General features: G+C 47.1%; 1 protein-coding gene across 1 annotated transcript in view; it reads right to left on the reverse strand.

Annotated features, from left to right (window-relative positions):
• SLC6A11 (solute carrier family 6 member 11) overlaps positions 1 to 22,451 on the reverse strand; it is a 151,247-nt gene that overhangs the window by 33,365 nt on the left and 95,431 nt on the right. Inside the window, exons 7-8 of the mRNA XM_019651107.1 lie at positions 9,437 to 9,540; positions 2,617 to 2,741 (exon numbers count right to left, since the gene is read on the reverse strand). Of these exons, the coding sequence (XP_019506652.1) occupies positions 2,617 to 2,741; positions 9,437 to 9,540 (229 nt within the window). The remainder of the gene's footprint in view (positions 1 to 2,616; positions 2,742 to 9,436; positions 9,541 to 22,451) is intronic.

The following is a 22,451-nucleotide window of genomic DNA, read 5'->3' on the forward strand; positions in this document are numbered from 1 at the left end:
ACATACAGATGGCCAACAGACATATGAAAAGATGCTCAACATCACTAATCATCAAAGAAATGCAAATTAGAACCATAGTGAGATATCACCTCATACCTGTCAGAATGTTTATCGTCAATAAATCAATAAAAAATAAGCGTTGTCGAGGATGTAGAGAAAAGGAAACCCTTATACACTGTTGGTGGGATTGTAAATTAATGCACCCACTATGGAAAACGGTATAGAGGTTCCTCAAAAAATTAAAAATAGAACTACCTTATGACCCAGAAATTCCACTCCTGGGTATTTATCTGAAGAAATCCCAAACACTAACTCAAAAAGATATATGCACCCCTATGTCCACTGCAGCACTATTTACAATAGCCAAGGTATGGAAGCAACCTAAGTGTCCACTGATAGATGAATGGATAAAAAATATTGGTACATATATACAATGGGATATTACTCAGCCCTAAAAAAGAATGAAATCTTGCCATTTGTGACAATATAGATGGACCTAGAGGATATTATGCTAAGAGAAACAAACTCACAGATACAGAGAACAAATTGATGGTTGCTAGATAGGAGGAGTGTCAGGGGGATAGGCAAAAAAGATGAAGGGATTAAGATGTACAAATTGCCAGATGTAAACACAGTCATGGGGATGTACAGTATAGGGAACAGAGTCAATAATATTGTAATAACTGTATGGTGTCAGAAGGGTACTGGATTCATCAGGGTGATCAATTAGTAAGTTATACAAATGTCTAATCACTATGTTGTACACTTGAAACTAATATGAAATTGTATGTCCACTGTAATTGAAAAAACATATATACAGTATTGTTTTCGATCTGTGGTTGGCTGAATCTGCAAATGCAAAACCCAGGGATACACAAGGCCAGCTGTATATTGAAAAAAATCTGCTTATAAGTGAACCCATACAGTTCAAGCCCATGATGTGTAAGGGTCAACTGTAATGATAAAAAGAGTAATGACAGTGCTGTAGATATCCTATCTCACTCAACACCTGAGGCAGGAATTAGGGTGTTCATTTTACAGAGGAGGAAGTGGGTTCTCAGAGAAGGCAAAGCTCCCGTAGAGAAAGCAACGTTCTCTCCCCGTGGGGCTACCCCGTGGTTCAATGTGAGGAAAGAGCATGGATGTTCTGTAAAGGGCCAGGTGCCCTGCCCACAGCGGGCAGAAGGTGGCATGGTCAGAGCATGGGCTCTGGAGCCAGGTGGCCTGGATTAAACCCCAGGTCTGTCCCTTTGAGCTTGGGTAATCTTAGGTAAGTGACCTCACTTCTCTGAGACTCAGCTTCCTCATCTGTAAAAAGGGGGTGGCAGACTTGTCACCTTGAAGGGCTGAGCCAATGGCATGAGAAAGCTCTTGTCCGGAGTAGGCACTCGATGATTGACAACTTTGATCATATTAATATCCTCTGGTCTAGCTTGGACTCCTGATTTCAGCAGGGATTGTTTCTATCTCTGACATACAACATCCAGAGGAAGGTGGGCCGTAAGTGGTGAGGGAGCAAAGCTCAGCAACCAGCTTCCTGCTCTGATGTCCACACCCACCACCCTGCCTAGCTTGGTGTGCGAGCCAGACAGAAACAGCCTCACCCCAGTCCAGGGTTCTCAACAGAGGCAGTGTGGCCCCAGGGGTGCTTGGGGGTGTCACAATGAATGGCGGCATGACTCGCATTGAGTAAATGGAGGCCAGAGAGGTTAGGCTCCCTGTGCTGCTCTGGAAAAATGTCCCACCAGATATTTTTGCAGGTGAAAAACCTATTTAGACTCATCTGAGATTAGAATCCAATGCTGTCATGTAAACACAAACTATTTTTGTACTTTTAAATATACACTGAATTTCTCCATAATTCAAACACCACGTAAATCAAGGGAAGAGTTATTCACCATTGTGCACAATCACCTCAGCAACAATAACCCTGCCTGTAGTGCATTTGATACAAACACACATCAATCTGTACCTAAGAACGTCACCCTCATAGTGATTCTGCATCTAGAAATGGGAAAGGGAGAGAGGCTCTTCCAGCAGTGGGATCAGCACATGCAAAGGCTCTGGGGTGGGAGAGAGCGAGCTATGTCACTGAAGTGAAAGCAGACCACTGAGGTGGGGCAGAGGGAGTGTGGGGTAAGGCTGGCGAGGCCGCAGGAGCTGGGCAGCACAGGGCCTTGGGACCATGCTATGAGCTCAGCACTAAGAGGCCAAGCTAAGAGGCCAAGACAGGCTTTTCATCAGAGAAGGACATGTTCAGACTTGCATTGTCGGAAAAAAAAAAATCACTCTGCAGGGTAGCACATGGAATGGAGGGGTCAATAGTGGAGGCATGGAGGCCTGTGAAAGGTCCCTGCAATCATCCAGGTGAGTGGTGATGGTGGTCTGGGCTGTGGGAAGACAGTGGTGCTGGAGGTAAGTACAGTGGCATTGAGGATGCAGAATCTACACAACTTGGGGATGTCTTGGATTTGGGAGTGAGGAGGTGTCAAGGTTTCCCTCCCAGGTAATTCCCAGGACGGATGGGGGGGGACCATCTTCTGAGGCTTGACCCAGAAGAAGATAATATTTTCATTGTAACCATCACCTGAAGCCTCTACCGCCTTTGGCACTTACCTGACTCTGCCACCTCGGCAATGGGCACCCCCTGCTCGTATGCCATGAAGCCCAGGACTGAGAAGATGGCAAAGCCGGCCACGAAGCTGGTGCCGCTGTTCAGGCAACAGAGCATGATGCAGTCCCTGTGGGGAAGCATTGAGAAGGGCTGGGTCAGAGTGGCCGGAGCAGGCGCACTTCTGGAACATTCTGTCTGAACACCATGGCTGTCCTGTGGGGCAGGCAGGGCAGTGAGGGCACGGACAGCACCATTTGCCTGATGAAGCCCTTGTGGTTCAGAGAGGTTAGGCAGCTGGCACATGGTCACACAGCTTCTGCTGCACTTCTAGAAGATAAGGTGGGTCACAGAGCAGAAGCCCAGAGAGGGAACGGGAAGGGAGGGAGGCTGCACAACTAGTAAGAAAACATGTGGAAACAAACCAATGTTCCTCCAAGTCCCTGGTCGGAGAAAGAACCAGGGAAAGCAAGAGAGGATTGATTTCCTGGGAGCTCAAACAAGGAGGGCAGGAGGAGTCCCTGGGAAATGGCTGCTTCTCAGCCAGGGAGGCACCCGTGGGCCTCACACTGGAGGCTCTCCGCAGCCTCGGGAGGAGACACCTGTCCGCCAAGCTCTTTAGCGGAGCAGCACCCCCAGACCGCACTGCTCAGTCCTTGCTGTGCTGCTTGAAAGGACAGCCCTTCCAGGTCAGGCCCGTGATGGAGAGATTTATCAGAGCAGTGACTGTCCCCTGACCTTGGGTGGGGCTCACCAGCAAAGAAGCGCCGGCAAAAAGCCACGGCCCAGGAGCAACCAGACTACAAATGACTTTGCTGAGATGAAGAAGATAGACCCCTCAAGTCCCGGCCCCTCCAACCTCAGGCTCTGCTCTCTCTCGAGGCCAAGTCAGGGAGTGAGCCTCTCAGGCTCTTGGCTGCTGCAAATCGTGCACTTGGGAGTTAGTCGTACGACATACATGACGTGCCACTTTAAAGAAAACATCTCCCAAGTGGCCTTCCGACGCCCTGCCCAAGGCAGGACTAGCCTGGAGGGTCCCGGCTGTGGAGGTCAGCTGCCCCGGCTCAGCCCGAGGGATCAGGAACTTGTTCCCTCCGTCCATGGAGCGTTGCCCTTGTCCCACGGCTCCTGCTGCGTACAGGGTGAGAACTTCCTCATGTTGTGTTTGACCAAATGCCACCTTCTCTGGTAGGTTTTACGTTTTAGGCCTACCCTCCCAAATAACCTGGAGCTCCTTTTGGCTTGGGAAATCTGAAGGTCGTGGCCTTATAGCCCCTTAAGTTTTTTTCTCTCGCAAACATCTCAGTTCCCTGACCAGCTCCTTATCCTGCTTGTGATCTGTAACACTCCAGTTTGTCCAGCCACTCTTCAAATGTCACATCCAGGACTGAGCACTAGACTCAAGAACAGAGTCGGACTCTCATGTCCTCGTCACCCAATACCATACCTTTTGTAAACAAGCACAGGGGACTAATGTTAGTGACTATAATACCCTGCTGTCTTGCATTGACTCTGGGAATCGGGGAACCGAGGGCATAGTGGAGACAGCATTAGACTGGGGCTCAGGGGACTTGGGTTCCAATTCTCCCTGCAGCATCTTTTCTCTGGGCCTGATCTCAACAGCTATAGGACAAGATGCTTGGGTAGATTAAATCTATTTAATCTTTGGCCCTGTGATAGATTACATCATTTTCCAGCAAGTAGTCTCTCTACCTTCTTCCTTGGGGAGGAGTATAACTCTGTGCTCCCCTGACTTCGGGCTTAATCATGTGACTTGCTTTGGCCAACTGATATTATTATAGCAGATGTGATATAAACAGAGGCTTAAATGGCTTTGTCCTTTATCCCTTCTGTGATTTCCCATGAGGAAAAGTTCCCCAGGGAGGCTGCTGTTCCTGCAGCCTAGACCTCAGAATGTACACACATAGACCAGACTTAAGCCTGGCCTGGACCTTGGAGCCAAACCCACCCAGTCCGCAGCCCGAAGTAGAGCTTCCGCAGCTGACCAGCAGACGGGGGAGCAATAAACACAAATGCTTGTTGTGGTAAGTAACTGAGTCCTGGGTTGTTTGTTACACAGCACTACTGTGACAGTGAGTGACTGATGCAGGTTCCTTTAAAGCACTCTTATGGCACTGTAGACGTAGGACAGGCTGGTAGAGCTGAGGGCTTTTTCTGCAAACGTGATACGCTGCGTCTCAAAAGGAAATTCGCCTCAGCTCAGGTGAGTGCAGAGTTAGTGCTGAGGTTGGGATAAATCGGCTCCTCACTTCTGTTTCCTGACTTATCTAACAGCAGGAAACGAGGTGGTGCTGAGAAGGAAAGTGTTTCTCCATAGCCTCTACATCCGAGAATTCTCCTGTAGAATTTAGATCTGCAATGTATCTAGTTCTCTGCTAGGGTTTCTTGAACGCTGTGTCACCGAATCTGGAGGCTCAGGGGGGAGTGTCACACATTCGAGGTTCCACAGTCATCTGGTGGTAAAGGTGAGATGTGCATCCATTTATCTCAGACACTAAAGCCCATACCTTTTCTGGGAGTTGCACGAAAAGGATGCTCCCTAAGAATCAAGATTTCCAAATCCTGCCTTGTGGACAGTTATCTCTGGGCATCCATAGGGTTGCTGAAAAACAAATGTCCCTTATTGCAAAGTCCCCATCTTTCCCTAGAGGCCTCCCAAGAGGCTTCTCACACCAAAGACAGGCTCTGGGCAAACCTGAGGTCCCTTCCAGCCCTGGGTCCCACACGCCTGCCCTCAGAGCACCCACACCCATGGAGCTTAGCCATCTGCCTTCTGAAGATAGGAGTTTCCTGCCTGGTTTGCTCTGTCCCCATCCCTCTAATTCCTACGCCACAGGGCACCGTCTAGGTGAAAAGCTTATGTAACAAGCGCTTTGAAGTTGGCAGCAGCTGAGCCAGTTTTAAAGACCTCTAGAAGCGATTATACTGTCAGAAGAGAGGGTACTAATTTACTCCCTCTGAGTTGGGAAGACCTGCTCTCCGGAACAATTTGGAAAAGGAAATAAAACCAGCTTTGGATTTGGCAATGTCATTAGGGAGTTAGGTTTCTTTTGCTGATGGGAGGAGGAGGAGCCTGCCTGTTGGACTGGAAAGCAGCAGCCAGCATATCCACCCACGAGCTTGGTGGAGAAGAAAGTTACCACGGCCCCGAGACACAGCCTGGCGACAAGGCAGTCCTGGCCAGCTCCTCGCTAACTGCTGTAGTTGGGAAAGAGCTGGTCATCCCTGGAGTGAGGAGTCGGGGTGCAGGGAGCCAGGAAAGCCCAGGTTCAAAGCCTTCTTCTATCACTGGCAACGTGAACACGAGCAAGTGACTTACCCTTGGGACTCAGTGTCTTCATGTGCATAATGTCACAGCCCTCCCATGCTTTCTTACACGCCAGCCAGCACTATACTAGGCTGAAGGGATGGTGGTGAACAAGACCAGCCCACGTCCTCATGAGCTGACAGCCTAGCGGAGGTGATGGGCAGTGACCAGGTGATTTCCGCAGCGCCCGGCACAGAGGGCCTGCGCTGAATGCTGGCTGCTGCTGTGCTGACAGCTGTATGCAGACAGCATCCCTCTCCAACATCTCAAGGGGATCACACTCAACCTAGATTTGAGTGTGCTGCGCTCCCCGTCCCAGGGCCTTTCTCTTCCTGTCCACGGTTACCACTTGGTATTGTGGCTGACAGAAAGCTTTACCTCTCATCCCCCAGAACCACTTCCCCGTGAATGCCATAAAGGTAGAACAGATCTTAATGACAACCTGGTCTGACCTTCCACCTCTCTAGGATGCCTCTGTCCAGCCATACCTAATGACCTCTCTGCCCAAAGGCCCCCAGAAACAATAGAACTTGCTGCCTAGTAACATATTAGATTCCACAATAGCTTTTCTTTTCAGCATGTTGGACCTTTCACTTTCACTTCCTCAGTTACCCTAATTTACAGACTGTAGACTGGTGCTGTGCCATTGCAGTCTGTGTCTCCTGAGGTACTGGTTTCTGAGACTCATGGTAGACACACAACGCACATGGCTGACTTGACAAATAGGTTAATAAAGTACTCACCAAACTAGCTTTCAGGGAGGGTGCTGCAGAGCGCTGGGGTGGGGATTGGGAGACCTTGGCCAGAGTCCAGACTCTACCACATCTAGCTGGAGGGTCACTTCCACCAGCCTCAATTTCCCTATCTCAATGATGATGATAATGTGGGAAGGACTTGATCACAGACAAAAGTCCTTTCAATTGATGATCCCATTTTAGCCATACAACCAAATTCCTGTCCCCACCAGTGGAGTGTGACGTGGCCTTCTCACTATACCATCACCTACATCAAATAGGGTTCATTTTTCAGACCATGGTCAGTTTGCTATTTGAGGAAAACGATTTCATTATTTTAAGAGTGTGCGGCTTATTTTTCTATCGGTGTTTTAGTGCTTTTCATATCCATCTGTTTGTATTCTTTACATATTATGGACATGAACTCTTTAAGACATTACATGTTGTTAGCATGTCCTTTAATTTTATAGGTGATTTTTGTAATTTTTTTTTGGGGGGGGAGATACAACACAGAAAAGTATGTAGATAATATTAGTATTAACTTGATTTTTAAATTATAAAAGCAGTATGTAGTATGTACTCAGAGTAAAAACAAAACATTGAAACTGTTTAAGAGGATACAGGTGAGAAGAAACTCGGCTCCTATCTTTGACGTCCCAGTCTCACTTTCTACAGGTGACCATTTTTAAGTTTTCTGTGTTTTCTTCCCAGAAATTTATAAAAGTTCTAGATACTTATGTGGACTAATCTGTCACTTTCTTCCTTGGTGATTTCTGTAATTACTTTGTTGTTTTTTACTTCCTTTCCCATTCTGAAATCAATATTTTTATGATATTGTGATTTATAATAAGGAACATACAGTCATGTACCAATTAATGACAGGCATACATTCCGGAAATGCCTCCTTAGGTGATTTCATCATTGTGCAAACATCACAGAGTGCACTTACACCAACCTAGACGGGCCGGCCTACTGCACACCTGGGCTATCTAAATATGCACACTGTGGCATAGCTAGTCTGTTGTTGACAGAAACCGTTATGTGGCGCAAGACTGTATATTGGTCTTTGTCCATGGTTCCTGGCAAAGAGCTCCTAATACCCTTGGAATTTCCTGTGGTGAAGGCAATGCCAACCACATAATTAGAGGGTTGGGACTTTCAGTCCTATACCTAGACCTCCAGGGAGGGGAGAGGCACTACACATTGAGTTCTATCACCAATGGCCAGTGATTTAATCAGTCATGCCTGTGTAGTGAAACCTCCAAAAAAACCCAAAAGGAGGGGAGTCAGAGAGCTTCCGGGTTGGTGAACACGTGGAAATTCAGGAGAGCGGCACACTCAGAGAGGGCATTGAGGCTCCGTCCCGTTTTCCCCATACCTTGCCCTATGCATCTCTTCCATCTGGCTGCTCCTGAGTTATATCCTTTTATAATAAATCAGTAATCTAGTGAGTAATATGTTTCTCTGAGTTCTGTGAGCTGCTCTAGCAAATTAATCAACCCCCAAGGAGTGGGGGGAGTGTCCCTGGAACCTCCAATCTATAGTCAGTCAGTCAGGAGTACAGGTGACAACTTGGACTTGCAACTGGTGTTTGAAGGGGGGATGGGGAGTCTTGTAGGACTCCGCCCCTAGCCTGTGGAATCTGATGTTATCTCTGGGTAGATAGTGTCAGAATTGAGTTGAATTGAAGGACACCCAGCTGGTGTCTGAGAATTGCTTGGTGTGGGTGGAAAATCTCACACACTAGAATTTTATTCCTGGTTTTAGGAGGATTTCCTTCTAAAAAAAATTTAATTCTTTAATCAATCTGACACCTCCTATGGTGCATATGTGAGACACAGTATGAATATCTACCTTGATTATTTTCCTTCAAATACTTATCCTGTCTCAGAATAATTTGCGGAAAAAAATCCTTCCTTTCTCAATTAATCTGTGATCAGGGATGGCTTCCTTGCCATCATTCCATGAGTTCACACCTGAGTAAGGAGCTCTTGGACTCTATGGAAGAGGTGTGCTGTCTGGCCATTCCTGAATATTCATCTACTGTGACCATGCACTGAGCTCAGGAGTGCAGAGACCTCAGTGAACAGACCATTGGCCTGGAGTTTAAGAGCAAGATGTACATTTCTCTTCCACCATGCCCTGATGAGCAAGTCTCTGGCCCTCTGTGGGTCACAGTCTTGCGGTAGAACTCAAGTTGCAGGCCTGGGAAACCAGGCAGCCAGGGTCAGACGGCCTTGGGCTCACCTCCCCACATGGACGCCCTCCTGGTGTTGGCGTTGGATGTGGCCAGCTACAGGTGGCCAGGGAGGGAGGCCCGACAGGCTGAGGGGCAAGCAGGCCACCAGCTACTCCAGGAGAGGACCCCTATGGTCAAGTGAGAAGGGGCAGGAAGCAGGTGTCTCAACAGAGGGCCGCAGAACAAGGGCCTTGGTGTCGGAAGACCTGGGTTCCCAGCATTGCCACTCATTTGCTGTGTGACCTTGGGCAAGTCACTTATTTACTCTGGCATAAAGGTTGGGACCTGAGTAAGATTCCAGAGTGCATTCGCTTGCAGCTTGGAATGCACTCTGATTATATCTGTGATTTTTCTAGCTTCTCTGGTGGCCCATTCTTTGACCCTCGGGCAGGGAGAGGCTGAGAAACAGCCCATCTGTCTCCTCCTGGCCCTGCATGGTGGGAAGACAAATGTGAACTAGTCTGGCAGCTTGTAAGGCTCTCAGGGTTTGGTGGGGAGCTGGTGGGGCCCAGAGAAATGCTCACCTGTAGCAGTTGTTGTTATAATTGTTATAACTTCCCAGAGCAGTCAGACAACCCAGGCAGATGGCATAGGAGAAAAAGATCTGCGTTCCAGCATCTACCCAGACCTGCAGGGAGGCACAAAGGAGTTGGCACAGAGAGAAGTCAGATGTGTGGCGTCCCTGTTCTCTGAAATTCCCCATCCACACCCACCCTCCAAAAACACTCAACAAAGGCATAACCAAACTTCCTAACCTTCTCAGGAATGTGTTTTTAGGAGTTCTATTCTTGAGGACCACTTGATTAAATATTAATATCCTGAATTCCAGAATTTTCAGAGGTTATGGATAATAATGCACAGAATAGCAAGAATTTGAATGTTTAGGTCCCTACTCCAGCTGTGTGACCTTAGAAAAATTACTTACCCTCTCTGAGGCTTAGTCTCCTCACAGGCAAAGTCGGGGACGAGCTTCCATCTCAGGAGTTCTGAGAGGATTCATGCAATAAGGAGCATAGGCCCCTGGGACCCTGAGCATGCTTACTGACATGGTTAAACCAGAATGAATGATTTTTCTTCTTTGTGATTAAGACCACCATGAGAAAATTGCTACAGGATCCTGTCCAGAGGGAAGCACTGGCATCTGACTTGGGCATAAGAGTTGGCATGGAAGGGACGGGAGGAGAGGGGAAGGCCCAACAAATCATTATCACCTTTCAAAATAGATGCAGTTTAGGCTTCTTATGTGGTCTATATGGCAACTACATTCTTAGCCTCTAAGTTCCCTTTGACAAAAACTACTGTGAAGAACATGACATACACAACAGGAATTAGTGACTTCTCTAGCACTTTCCACTGGGGCTTTCTTTGAGTTCCTAGAAGTTACCAAGAAAAATCCACAACTAAAACCCAAATGCAGCTGATGAGACTGATACTTTAGAATCAAGTGTCACCTAGCGAACAGGACTTTGCACTAAATACAAATACTAGCAAACGTTTATTAAGCACTTACAATGGGCCAGGCACTGGTGCTGAGCCCTGTATGCATTACTATACTCAAATACTCACTGCAACCCTCTGTGGTGGGTGCTTTTATTAGCCACCTTTTACAGCTGATGCAACTGAGGAACAGAGAGGTTGAGTAACTTGCTCAAGACCACACAGCTGGGAGTGGCAGATACAATACGTTCATGGAGACCTGCCTCTAGAGAAGCATGCTTTACCAATCCCAGAATTTCAGACGTCTTCGGGTGTGAACTCCCACCCAAAAGAGGCCTTTCTTTTGAGTATTTCTGACAGAATAGTTTCTCCTTGATTATTGCCAGTGACAAGGAACTCACTATCTCCTGATACAGCCCCTTTCTTCTTTAGAGAAATCTGACCATTAAAACATTTCTTAAAATAAGAGGAAATCTCTCTTCCTGGGCTCCTGGTTCTGGGGTCACCCAGCCCACATCTTTCTGTTGCATTTAGAGATCTGAAGCAAGCACCAGTACCTTCTGAACCCCAGAACTCTCCCTGATCCAGGAAAAATCTCTCTATTTCCTTTCTCTTGGGGATTTGATTACATGGTACAGGCCACTCTTCCCTGGATTTTCTTGAGTTTGTTAAATCATTCAACAAATAGCTATTAAAATAGAAGATCATAATGCTGCTTCTCAGCCTAAGGAATGAATTTTTATCCTCTAACATAGGGTTGTTGTGGTTAGTGTCTTGGAGCTAAATGGGGAACTTAGGAAGAGCACTTTCATGAAGTGTGAGTATTGGGCCTGGGGGTGGGGTGCGGGGGCCAGCAGATCGGAGTGGGTTGAAACACGAGGAGGAGGAAATCAAAGTGGGAATATAAAAAGCTTTTTCAAGAAATTTTGCATTACAGGGGAGTTGGGACATAGAGTAGTAGTGAAGGGGTAAGAAAAATTTGGGAACAATTTTTTTTTTAAATGGTAGAAACTTAGAGGATGCTCATGTGTAAATGTTGATAGGAACGGTCCAGTGCAGAAAAAAAAGTGTCAAAAGATTTAGGAGAGAAATGGGTATGTTTTTAAGTCCCCCTGCTGTTTCCCCGTTTGCTACCTCAGTGGATTCTCTTTACTCAAATCCAGGGAAGACTGACCTGTGTTGGGTAATAAAATCCCCAAAAGAGAGAAAATAGATGTATTTTGCCTGGAAAAGGGAGAATTCTAAGGTGCAGGGGTCCCTGGTGCTTTCTTCAAATCCCAAAGGCCAGGAAAACACATGGAGAAGCAAAAAAAAACAGCTGCTGACTCAGGAAACAAAACCAGATCACAGGAGATGCCCCCAGGGATGTTCGGTGCTCCCTGTGTCTCACGCTTGTTTTTAATGCTCCTGCAAATGAGTGTCCTCCTCCCCAGACTCTTCACTATCCGCTGGCTGAGGGTGCAGGCCAGTGAGAGAAGCCCCCAAGTATGTGGGAAAGCTGGTTTCTCCATAGCAACTGCGCTCCGTGGCGAGTGGTCCCCTAGCACAACATGGTAAATAAACACCGAGTTCAAAAACACCAAAGACCGCTTTCCATCCACACGCCTCAAGGATGGGCCTCCAAACCACGATTTTTCACTTGCAGAGAATTTTTCTTGCAGTTTGCTGAGTATGTTGATACTCAAATGCACATCTTCTGTTTTTTGCTCACGCAGCATCCATCTCCCCCCAACTTTTCAGGTAACAGCATCCCAATTTTCCTTTCGGAGACCACCTCTTCCCCAGTCAGAGAAGCTGCAGGGGTGGTCACATGACCCACGTGTCTGGCCAATCAAAGCATTTCTCTTGGCTACAACGATTGGGTCAGTGGTGAGCATATGATACAAACCAAGACAATGAAACTCAATCTTGGGACTTTTAGTGGAGCCATTGCACATGGGACACATTCCTTTCTCCTGGAGATATTAAGCTTGTAACTGCTGGCGGTCACCACTGACCACAAGGGAAGAGAACAGCCTGCTGAGGATAAAGCCAATGCAGAGAAGAGAATAGAGTAGAGAAAGAAAGACTGAGATTAGTGATAAGACGTGAGTCCCTGGGTCCAACCATACCTGAAATCAGACCTACTCTGGAACATTTCAATTTCAGAGGCCTCTTTTTCTTAAATGAATTTGAATGGTATTGCTGTCACTTCAAATGGAAAGAATGCTCACAAAATAGTATCACTAAGTTCTTAGAAAAACTCAGAGGCTGTAAGCCCAAATCCTTCAATCAGTCCTGAATTTCTGATGAACCACTGAGTACCTTCTGTATGCGAAACCCTGTGCCAGGTTCTGAAAGTGGCCCTGTACGATTATACACAGCACCACTCTATCTCTGTCTGCAGATGAGATACAAAACATACAGAGAACAAGGTACCCAGTCCTAGATGTGTGTGTGTGTGTGGGGGGCGGCGAGGGGCGGGACTGACCATGTGCCAGGGCCATCAGAGATGACTGGAGAGAGGAGGCTCAGCTTTAAACACTGGAGAAGTGATGAGAGGGGACATGCTAGGCCTAGAGGTTCATGTGAAAGGGGAATGTGTCCTCAAATGATTTTTGCCTCTTGCTCCCCTACCCCTGTAGGAAAAAGCCTGCCATTGTTATTCTGATGGTTACCACTACATGAATACCTTTATACAATACCCTTGGTCTTCCCCTCTCCTCTCCCGTCCTTTGGCACTTTTGATTTCCTACCGTGAGGAATACTGAAATTAGCCAGGAGCCTCTATTTCTCTTCCTTCCCTTTCCACTAGCATCTAATTAAAAAAATATAGCCATGTGTTTTCAGCTAATACATAAAGGCAATCTGTGAATTTATTCTACTTTTCATATACACATTCCATTCTCTCTCAGTTTTTGAATACTTGTATCTGTATTACCTGAACATACAACCATTACATATTATGCTATCTCCCTTAGAGCAATTATCTAGTGTGAGTTCTACAGGAGACTATAAATTTAATGCTCATCTCCTGTCTTTATGTTAACACCTCTCCAGTCAATTTGCTTGCCTGTAGCTTGCTTTCTAGTAAATTCCTCTGTAAAGGTTCAAGGGACATAATATTTCCCGAGTTCTTGCATGTTCATGATAGTTGATCTGTGGCTTTCATACCTGAAAGTCAATTTGGCTGTATATAAAATCCTTAGTTCCTTTTTCCTTTTCTTTAGAATATTGAATATGTTGTTGCTTGGTTGCCTCCTGGCACAGAGTACTGCTGTAGAAAAGTCTGATGCCACTAATTTGTTCCCCTTTTTAAAGCACTTAGTCTTTTTTTGTCTGAATGACCAATAAGATTTTTCCTTTCCTTTTAAAGTTCAATAGTAATTTTATTAGAATATGTCTTAATGTTCACTATTCTCTGTTGATTTTGCCAGGCTTGTGGTATTCTTCGAGATGCAAATTTGAGTCTTCTCTTATATTTCCAGGGGTGAAAATTCATTTTTAGTATTTGTTCTCTTCCATTGCTTTGTATTTCTTTTTTGAGGACTTGTTTGTATGTTGGATCTTCTTGTATGTCTATCTTCTATACCTATCACTTTTTCTTGCATTCTTTAAAAAAAAATCTTTTTCTTTATTTCTGACTTTATTTTCCTACTTTCCCCCCTCTACTTACCTTATGATATTATCCATGGTGTCTATTCACTCCTTTATTCCTTTATTTACTTTTTTCTTTTGTAAGCTATTTTAAAAAATCTTTTTTGTCTAACAATTTCACTTATACATTGTTTCAAAGCATCTGTTGGCTTCCAATTCCTTTTAGCTTTTTTTGAAATATTCAGTTTCAGTGTTTTAGATGTTTTATAGGTCTGTCTTTATGGAATGCATTCATTATCAGTGGGAACACGATTCTGTTCATAATTCGTTTTCTTATAATGGCTTCGTATGGGATTTGACCACAATACATTTCTGTTGCTCATGTGTAGGTGAGATGCATTTTTCTGTATTCTTAGAAGGGGGCTTTGCGTAGAGGAATAGGGGTAATTCAGGGTAGATTTTTTAGTTTCATAGTTATAGGGTTACCTCTTTTGCTATTACCAAAAAGTCTTTCAAACTATGACTGCAGTCAGTATTTCCTGAAATTATTGTTTTCTATTCCCTTCCCCCACTCTTATCAAAATTTCTCTGTTTGTTTCCTCTAATGTCTCTGTCCTGCTCAATTTGGATTTTGCTTCCAGTGGTTTCTCCTCCCTGTAGGGTTCTCTCTGGCTGTGGAGCGTCAACTGATCAGTCCCTCGAGTTCCCAAGCCCCAGACCTCCGCCTGAACTTCCTGCAGTCCTCCAGCGCTCACCTATGACTTACAGCCTGCATATATCCCTCCTGGTTTTGGCTGGCATCCTCAGATAGCTCCACCAAGATTCTACTCCCAGAGTCCTCTACTCCTAGGGGTGAGTACATGTTAGAGACTGTGGGGTTTCCTGAATCTGAGCCTTCCAAATTCCCTTTGCTTTCATCTTCATCTCATCCTACAGAGTTGATATCATGCAGATGTTATTGCTGTTGGTGCTTGGCCCCATCTGTTCACATTTTGTTGTTCATGGAGTCACCTAGTTATGCTGAAGGTGCTGTGTTTTTCTCCCATCTCTGTCTAGGTGGAGAGGTTCTGGACAATTTAAAAAATGCCTTTTTTTTTTCTGTTGCCATTTTGCCTCCTTGGTTCTCAAGGAATCTTTAGGGGGGAAGATAAATAAAACTGGTCTAATCAGAGGTGGCAGAATACCCAGACTTGAGCAATTTGGTGGAGGGGGTGCAACACTAGAGGATGAACCATTTTTTTAAAGGTAGGTTAGAGGTGTAAAGTGGGGAAATGGGTAACTATCATTCTGGGCAAGATCCATTTGAGACATCTGAGATGGGCAGGAGACAGGTGGAAAGTCTAAGGCTAAATGTTGGGGAAGAGACACAGATTTGGAAGTCATCAGAATTGTAGCCATAACTTAACATTTCCCTGACTCCAGATGCGAAACTTTCTTCACTGGCATTTTCTATTTTCCACATTTGGAAAACCCATGTTGATATCAGCTTTTCTATTGAGACATATTCTCATTGGGCATGGACAGCTCCCAAATTTTTGAAGTAGATGTCCTTGAAAAAGTCTTGCAAAGCATCATGATATGTCTTCACAGGGAACCTACGTTATTAGACTCCTTAAAAGACTGGCATAATCTATGTGTGTCTATGTTCTTAAACATATGCCTGTGGTTGTGAAAATGCAACAGGGTTCCAATCGTCAACCTTTCCTTTCAGTCTCCGAAAGAATGAATTAACTCATCAGAAAGCTACTGTATTTGTTAAGATAATTACAGATAGGCTATGCTGGATTAAACAACAAACCACAAAATCTCAATGGCTCAGCATAACAGAAGTTTATTTCTTGCCTACACAAAGCCAGACATGGATTGTGAAAAGGCTCTCTTCTGCCCAATAAGTTAGCAATACAAGCCTTCCTACCTTATGATACTTCCATGTCAACACAGCCTCTGAGGCAGAGGAATAGAGCTGAAGCTTTCCTTGGGAAGTTTTTAAGAGATAGGCCTAGGAGGTGCTTATATCGCTTGTGCTTCTGACCATATATTGACCAGAAACAAGTCACATAGTCTCAACCTAAAGGCAAGGGAGCCTGGGAAATGTAGTCTTCCCGTTTACCGAGGCATAGAAACAATAAATGGTTAGTGAACACATAGCATTAGTGCTGCTATAGGCATTATCCCAAGTTTATTTCATATAAGGCTACTTTTTTCTTCAATTAGGAATTCCACAGACACCCAGAGGTCAAACAAGGTCATGGTAGCACTGGAATGATTTGACAAAAGTAGAAAAGAGAGGCTAATAAAACAGGCTAAAAGAACATTCATGAATCCTTCTACTAGTTTGGGTGGTGCCTTAAGATGCGAGAAACTCGAGATAACATTTATTGAAAACCTACTGAGTACTCAAGGCTTTCATGTACACAATCACATAATTTATATAACCATGACACTAAGGTAAGTATTATCATCTCCATTTTTTATACAAGAGGAAGCGGACCCATAAAAAGTCAAACAACTAATGAGGGAAGGAGTCAGGTTTGAACCCAAGGCGTTAGGGCTCCAGGTTTCACAGAGAAAAAGCTGAGGCCTCCTGCTGTGCCAAGCAGGCCTGGAGTCTCAGCTGGGATTGAAACAGCTCTGTGGCTGTCAAGTCAAACAGGACAAAGGCAACCCCACCTCAATGAAAGGAAGACCAGGCAACTGAGCCCCATTGACCAGCATGTCCCAGGACGCTACAAAAGGGGGCAGCTCAGCAGAGAAAGGGCTTCCTATTTCTCAACACAATTCGAAGGGAAAATAGTCTCCACAAAACAAACCTTGAGGAAGCTGGGTCAGCAGCTAAGAAGCGGATCACTCCCCCATGTTCTGCAGCAATGAATGGGGGGCGTTCTGGCAGCGTGGCTGTGGGCGGTCCACATTCAGAGGTTTGGAGGACAGATTTGCATGGGAACAGGGGAGCGGAGACCCTTGGAAGAGGGTGGTCCCGCCCTCCAGCTCTGGGGCAACCTCACCTCTTTCAGGGCAACTGACTCCAATGAGCCCTGGTGCACAGTAGGAGCGGAACGAAATGGATCAGGATGTAACCTGTCTTCACAGCTGGACCCTCAGGGCCCAGCACTGGGTGGCATGGCATCGGTCCTCAACGATATTAGCTGGGAGAGGTAAGGAAGAATGGATGGACCAGGACAAATTCTTCTTCACCCACACTCAGAAACTACGTTTGTCATGACGGATGCTCACCATGCGCTGCCCCAGGCCACATGGACAGCACCTTCTTATGTCCTGTGATCCACAGGCTGCCCTGGGGTGGGCGATTATCTTTAGGTTAGTGACCACTGTGCGTATGAGCGGAAACACTGTTGCCCTCCCCCCACGTTCCCACCTTGACTGTGTAAGTAGAATGTCTAATCTCTTAGACGTTCGGGGGAGAAAGGCTTCATGTCCTTTTCTCACCTCTTGGGGAGAAGTGACTTATCTCATTGGGAGGTGAGGCTGAGGTCATTGTGCATATGTGGTTAGCACCTCCCTCTCTTTTTTCTCCCATACCAAAGATTAAATATAATAATGTGTGGGAAACAAAGATTTGGCATAGTGCCTGGCTCTTCGAGAGTGTTGAGGAAGTGCTCAGAAACCCAGCCATGAGCCCCAGTAAACGTAGGTGCTCAGTCAACACTGATTCCCCCCCAGGATATGCCGGTCTTCAAACATCAGAAAGAACAAAAAGCCTCTTCCATTTTTCTCCCTACAATAAACATGTACTGAGTGTCCACTATGTGTCAGATACAGTTCCAGAAGCTCTCACCCTCAGGGAGCTTCCATCCTAGCAGGAGAGACAGACCATACACAGAGGCAGATAAGCTATGACAGAACCTCTGGTGGAGAGAAATGAGTGGGGGCCTACAGGAGGTGAGGGTGAGGGGCAATGGGGGCCAGGGGCCCGCTCCATGAAGATACAGCTGCTGCCCGGGGAACTGAGAGGGAATTGGGGCTGAAATGTAATTTTTTATGGTGTCTAAGGCAGCACAGGCTACAGGAAGAAACTCCCCTAGTCACGTGCTTTTGGGTCTATAGAGCCACCCAGAAGGGCAGCCTCCACTAGTCATCAAGGCCGATGCTAGCAGGAGGGCCTGGTACTTCCATCTTTGTACCCTGGCGTTGGCGATGTTTGCTGCACTGACACTTTGAGGTCTCTGACACGTGCAGCATTAACCCCTCCTGCCATTAAAGCATCAGCAAAGGAGGTGTGTGATGACGGTGACGCTGATCATCATGACACCAGCCCACCTTTGTCAGTGTCAGCGCCTATGACATATCAGGGCTGTTCTCGACACTTTACAGGGATTAAAGTCTCAAAGGGTGCTATTATTAACCCCTTTTTACAGATGAAAAAAAACTAACACCCAGACAGGTGACGTTCCTTGTCCATTTAGATTTTGAGAGATATACACACGGGCCACTGTGTGAGAGTCCCCTTGAACTGAGGGATAAACGAACCTCTGGACCTGCCCTCTGGAACCTGGCCTGCCCTCGGGAGAGGTTCCATGTAGAAGGGACTAAATGAAATGAGGTGGCTTTTGTCAGGTGCCTGGTTCTGAGCCTCCCTGGGCTTAATGGAAAGGGTTGCTGTGCAACCCGGGGCAAGTTACTTTACCTCTCTGAGCCTCAATTCCTTGTCCATGAAAGTAAGACACAGTGAATGAAAGGTATGGAGTGAGGTACCTGACACTATTCCCTTAATCTGATTTTTTTGGGTGGCTAACGTTTCTCAACTCTACTATGAAAATAACCTCTTATGTCTTTTCCACCATCCCAGCCCCCTCTCCACCAGGTGAACTAATCAGATTTCTGAGCAGCACCAAACATGGCAGCGCCCATCACTAAAGCAGATTCACCTGCCCTGAGGGTAGCAGGCATGGGTACAGCAGCGAGGGGTGGAAGGAGCCAAGCTCTCACTGCTCCCAGGCTCCTTGCTGTCTCAGTGCCCGGTCAAGAAAATGTGTGCAAACCGCCAGACCCAACAGTGCATGTGGCGTTTGGATCCAAGGAGCCAGGACGGGGATTGGTGGCCCTCCTGGGGCTCACACCCCACAGCCTTTCACTTCGTTCACGTTTTCTTTTCAAACAGATAGCCACACACAGACACACAAACACGCATACAACGCGGCTTTTGTAAGCAGAGGCTTCGATTGAGGCAAAAATGTAACTTATATGGCCTGGCAGAAAATGGCTGAACTAAAGCCCTTTCCTTTGTGCCTTTTCTATTTGGTAAAGATTCTCTAAAGATTAAAAGTAGGTTAGGAGAATAATACAACAGCTGTGTTTCCAGTGTGTACCTGACAACGGCTTTTGTAGAAGTGAATAATTACATGAAAATCACTTCCTTCCCACCTCTTTCTCAGCCCCCTCTGGGTTGCTAGGCGCCCTCTCTCCTTCATTCGGCTAATGCCACATACAGAAGCTGATGAATACAGTATGGCCATTATGAGGGAAGGGAGTCTGAGGGAGGAGGATTCAAATGCTCCCTCCCTGGTGGACTCAATGGGGGGAGCAGGCTTGTGGGGGGGGGAGGACTCTGGGTATATTTAAATGCTAATGCGCTGGGCAGGCGGCAGGGCCAGCAGGGAACAGTGGTGGGAAGGGACAGAAGCTCTTGGCCTGGAAGCCTCACTGGAAATACGTTCTGCAGCCTCTGGCTCCAGCGCCAAGCACTTCCCTGGGCAGCCAGCCCTGGGGGCCGTGCCAGAGGCACTGCCAGTAAAGTGTCACTGGGCTGAAGGGTTGCACCGCGGGCGGTGAGGAGCTGTTCAGTTCTATGGGGGGGAGCTCGGGTGTGTAGGCTGACCCTGGTGGCCCCTTTGTGTGGAGCAGGGAGCGGGGTCACTGTGGCTGGGCCTTTGCCCAGAGGCTAGACAGCCATGTCCCAGTCACCGAGCACAGAGGGAGTGGGCAGGCGGTTGCTGGCACCGGGCCAATGGCACTGACCTCCATGCCTGACGTGGTGGAATCCTGGGGGCTGTGCACGTCACCCCTTAATCCATTGCACGACACAATTGAGCCTCGTTTTACCAAAGGACTAAACAGAGGAGGTTCAGAGTAATGATAAGCAAGGGCAAGGTCCAGAAATGGCACGCTCTCAGTCCTGGGACTGTTTTAGCAGCCTCAGGGGCCTACATTTTAGGCCAAGGTCTTCCCCTAACAGCGTTCCTCTAAGGGGATGCTATTGGCATTTTGGACAGGACAATTTGCTGTGCAGGCTTGTCCTATTCATTATAGGGGGTTTAAAATCACTGGCTCCCACTCTCTAGCTGCAAAAGGTGGCCCCCGTCATTGTTAGAAATCAGAATGACACTCCCACATGTTTCTAAGTGACCCCTGGGGAGTGGTCCTACCTCGCCCTGGCAGAGAACCACTGAGGCAGAGGGAGTCTGAGCTGGCATCAGAGGTGGGTCTGCAGAACCCAAGTCCCATCACCAGGGAGCACAAGGCCAGGGTCTTCTTGGCTACACCAGACTTCAGCTCCCAGCCAAGCCCCAAGATGGCACATTCTCCTGGGTCAGCTGAGCAAGCAGCTGAGATGAAGCCTCATCATCTCCAACCATAACCACTTCTCTCCTCTAAAATTCAGGGAGCTGGTTCAAGGCAGAGTGCCAGGGGAAGAAAGGGCACCCTGGGATGCTCCACAAGCCACCGCATACACTCCAGCCTACAGGAAGGATTCCCTTGGGGGGAAAACGAAAATGGAACCAGCCATGGTTGGTGAAGGCCGCTGCCTCTGCATCTGCCCTGAGACAGAGCAGTAAATATATTTAATCACATCATTATATCCAGTGCATATTGTCTAGCTCCTCCAAGGAGAACAGAAGCTCAGTGAGAGCAGGGCATTTCATCTGCTGTTTTCACCAACGCATCCTGGCACTTCACACACTGCCTGGCATAAGGTAAGCACTCAGAAAATATCTGCTGAAGGCCCACAGCTACTTAGCATCTCGAGGACACAGGAAGGGAGCATTCAAGGCTCATGCAGAGTCCTAGCTACCAAGTGGAGAACATGCGAGGCTGAGAGGGTCTGGACACCAGGTTCCCATGCCAGGTCCCCCTGAAAGTTCCTGTGTGTTCTCCCTCAAAATTCTTTCCTTTCTCCTGGTCTCAGTTTTCTAATCTGTAAAAATAAGGAAACTGGATTGCAATGGAGATGACAAATTTGTGTTACACACATCCCACCCCGATTCCTGCCTGTACCGGCTATTGCTAAGCCATCCCACTCCCATTCCTCCCACTGCAGACATTGCCAATCAATCACAGCACTCTCCTGCGCTCAGTCCAACAACAGTGCTTCCATCACCAGTAGGAGTTGGTAAGTGAGCTGAAACCTGAGAGAGATGGTCTTCTAGCCTTGGCATGCAGGTGTCTATAGCAAGGATAGGTTCTAGGGTCAGTTAAGGCTCATTTTCCTTGGTGTGTGTCAACTTTATTGTCTTGAAAGCTCACGAAACACTATGACACCATAGAGTTTAAGCTCCTGCCTCACAGTAGGGACAAACTTCAAGTCAAACGCAAGGGGTTTACAGGGAAGAGGAGAATGACTCCAGACTTATGGCAATATATGTTTTCAGTGTATTTTTGGCACTTGTCCTGGCCTGGAAGGCTGGAAGGAGGTGGAAGAATATTCCAGTGGTGCACATGGTATCAGTTGCGGCCTAGAGGTAGGGAAAAGGAAGGTCTGTCTGTGTGGAGGTGCCCCGGAGGGATGCTTCTAAGCAAAGGACTGAGGGAAGGGATGGAGTGTGCCTTCCTGGACCCATGGATTCACAGAGCTCGCGTTTCATTCATCACTATATCTTTGGCTATAAGCTGCTAAGAGTGTGAGTGGGACTGCCTGTGGAGGCCACAGAGAGGACACGGGAAGACGCTACTCGATTCCACGTGAAACAGGGTTCTGACAGTGAAAAGGGCAAGCACTCTGACTCCTGCCTCAGGAGCCTCCCAGAGGGGCTCCATGGTGGCCAGCGGGTGGGGCAGTCATAGTCAGTAGTGAAAGAGCTTCCTCCCTGGCTGAGAGCTCTTGCCCTGGGATGAGCTCCCTGTTGCGGGAAGTAACCAAGCAGTCGGGGATGGAGTGATGAAACTCCTGCATTGCATTGGAAGTTAGGGCAGAAGATCTCTGAGGTGTTCTCCTGCTAGAAGCTTAATGGTTAGTGGGTCAGCTCCCCTCAGCAACGTTTTCTGAGCATCAAATATCTGTCAGGCATGGAGAATGTAGAGATAATTAAGATCCCATCCCCTGCTCAGGAGCTTGCAATCTAGCAAGCATAGGAGAGAAAAGAAAGTCAGATAAGAACCTTCCCTGCACCACAGAATCAGACAGATCTGGCTGAGTGCCAGCTCAGCTGGGCAACCTGGAGGCCACTTCTTTGAGCCTCAGTTCTTTTGTGGGTACAACAGCTCCAAGTTGCTGGTGTCATTCTGGAGATGTGTGTAGATCTCACACTGGCACCTGGCTCAGTAAATGTTGTGTCCAGTGGGAGGGGCTGA

The sequence above is a fragment of the Hipposideros armiger genome, unplaced genomic scaffold, assembly GCF_001890085.2.
Source record: "Hipposideros armiger isolate ML-2016 unplaced genomic scaffold, ASM189008v1 scaffold_152, whole genome shotgun sequence".
Classification (NCBI taxonomy): Eukaryota; Metazoa; Chordata; class Mammalia; order Chiroptera; family Hipposideridae; genus Hipposideros; species Hipposideros armiger.